This window comes from Marmota marmota, unplaced genomic scaffold, assembly GCF_001458135.2.
Source record: "Marmota marmota marmota unplaced genomic scaffold, marMar, whole genome shotgun sequence".
Lineage (NCBI taxonomy): Eukaryota > Metazoa > Chordata > Mammalia > Rodentia > Sciuridae > Marmota > Marmota marmota.
In genome coordinates this window covers 3,719,889-3,722,394 of record NW_025999927.1, presented here as the reverse complement: position 1 = coordinate 3,722,394, position 2,506 = coordinate 3,719,889, and the positions used below count along the sequence as shown (strand labels likewise).

General features: G+C 44.7%; 1 protein-coding gene across 1 annotated transcript in view; it reads left to right on the top strand.

Moving 5' to 3' along the window:
* B3galnt2 (beta-1,3-N-acetylgalactosaminyltransferase 2) overlaps positions 1 to 2,506 on the top strand; it is a 41,650-nt gene that overhangs the window by 2,606 nt on the left and 36,538 nt on the right. The window contains exon 2 of the mRNA XM_015504371.2: positions 16 to 187. Within this exon, the coding sequence (XP_015359857.1) occupies positions 16 to 187 (172 nt within the window). The remainder of the gene's footprint in view (positions 1 to 15; positions 188 to 2,506) is intronic.

Here is a 2,506-nt window from a genome sequence, read left to right as displayed (position 1 = left end):
GGCGCCGGGCGGCAGGCCTGACGGAGCCCGCGCTGGGTGGGCGTGCTGTGCGCTCTGGGCCACGGCGGGGTCGAGTGGGACGGGCGCGGCTCGCGTGCCGCGGGCCCCGGAGCGTGGGGCCGGTTGGCGCGGTGCACGTGCGGGCACCCGTCCTGGCCGTGCGCAGCCGCCGCGGGAGCGCACCCAGGTGCAGAGGGGTCCAGCTCCCCTGCACCTCTCCAGCTTCCCCTGCCGTACCTCCTTAAGGGCTTGCCGAGGACTGTACCCAGAGCTGGAAAGCAAGCTATTTTTAAAGATGAGGTAATACCTATTTTGTTTTTTAACTATGTTGGGATTGTTTTCTTACCTCCTCTTCTCAAAACAGCTGTTTTTTTTTTTTTAATCGGAAAGTTTTAAAAACTGGAATATTTGCTGTTTGGCAGATATCTCTTGAGCCTTAACAAAATATTTAGCAATCCTCAAAACTGACTCACTGTCATATGAGATTATGTTGGAGTTATTTTACTTTCCTATTTGACAAACCACCAGCTTTTTGAAAAGGCTATTTATGTGACCTGAATAGATGAAATATTATTTAAGTGATATGACGGAAGTACAGTATTACAGTGCTGTTAGCCTATTAACAAGTTGGGGGTTTGTTTTTTTTTTCTAGACCGAGTTGATAAGAAATTGCCATACATTTGAAGTGCTTGGTAACATCTGTAGGGTTGGTGTTTTATCGATTTCCTTTTCAATCAGTGAGTCCTACTAAAATCTACTTGCAGGGCACCCTTAGAATATTTTTTACCTTAACAGTCTTTTGGGGTTCAGTAAAGCAAACAAAAACCTTGCCTTCATGCTTCCATCTTTGTGGGCCTGCAATCAGTTTCTTAGTTGGAGACAGGCTTTTCCTGTTTGCTTGGTGTGTGACTGGTGCCTGTCACCCTGTTAGACCGGGCTAGATTAAGTAAACAGGTGAACTGTGGGAAGGGACAGGGCAATGAGTGAGGAAATCAATACTGGTTGTAGAAATTAACTCTGACTTTGAGTGGGTATTGGGCATCTGGTCAGATAATAAATAGGATATTGTAATCTAAAACCTGACAGACTCTTAACTTTTTTCCCTTAAGCACTTTCAAAACAAAACAGGACAAGGTTTGTGATTGCCAAGATTTCCCACAGCTGCTTTCTCTGTTGTGCTTCTCCATGTTTAAACTAAAACATTTGGGAATTTTTGCATTTTGATCCTACTCTTTAAACCTAGACAGAAAACCCCAGGATTTTGCTAAATATTCTTCCCACAATTTAGCATATTAAGATTTACTTCTGTTCTCTCTTCTTCCTCTTTGTCCACCTTCGATCCAGTCAAGTCGAGACAGTATTTTCTGGGAGATTTACCTCCCCAGAATATTAAGAAAGGCCTTCTGGCTGGCAGTTGGCTCAGCAAACATTGCAGCTTTCTCTGGGCCAGCTCCTGTTTTAGGTGCAGAATTAAGCAGTAATCAAGATAAAGGGCTTGCCCTTATGCATTTATTAATTGGAAGACAGGGGATAAGAAAATAATTATAAATCTCATGGGACAGTGACAAATATGTTTCAACAGGGAGTCACCGAAGGCCACTGAAGAGGAGACAGTTGAGCAGGGACCTGAGTGAAGTGAGTTGTGTTCGTGCCAGGATCTGTTCTACTGTGGGGATTGCCTTCAACAGCTGAGACCTGCAGGGAAGCAGCTGTTAAGGGGAAGCAGGCCTCCTTGTGAGCTCCATGCATCTGGAGGATCCTGCAGGATGAAGGAGATAGCCATCAGGCCAGGCATGCAGAGGAGGGTATTCCTGATCCCAGCATACTGGTTTTGGGTAATGCCTTAGTAAGGATTGTTTAACAGTTAATTTAGAAGAATGATGTGATTTAAAAGAAAAAAGGGGTTTGGGGGGGCCTTCCCTGTGTAGGCTATTTGGAAAGAAGGAAACCAAAGAAAGGAAAGGAACACATTTACTGAGTGAATACCTGCAGTGCAAGGTGTGCTGGATGCCTGGTGTGCTGAGAAATCTGTGGGGACCTAGGGCAAGTAGGTCAGAAACCAATTGCTGCTTGCTTTGCAAGTTTGCCTAGGCCTAGTTCTTCTAAAATTACCCCTGTATGCTGTGTGCTAATTGTGTCTCTGTACTTCAGTTTCTTTGTTTCGAAAATAATGATACAGGGTTGTTTTGAAGACTCAATGAATCCCAGGACAGGGCCTAAGTCACAGCACTCCATGGCTTTGAGAGAGGAGTGGTAGTGCGCATGGTGGTAGCTGAAGTCTGTGTTAGCAGGCTGTTTGGGGAGGTACCTCTGAGGCTGGCAAGAGCACACTGTAATAGTGTACATGGTGACTCCTTCTCAGTAGGTCTGGGAGGAGCTTGTTGTGGTTTTTTTCATTTTCAAGATTTTCATCTTTGGTGATTGATATTGTCCAAGAACATGCAATGTGAGAGTGGAATTTTGTTTGATTTTTTTTTTCTTGGTTTTTGAAACAGTTTATTTTTTG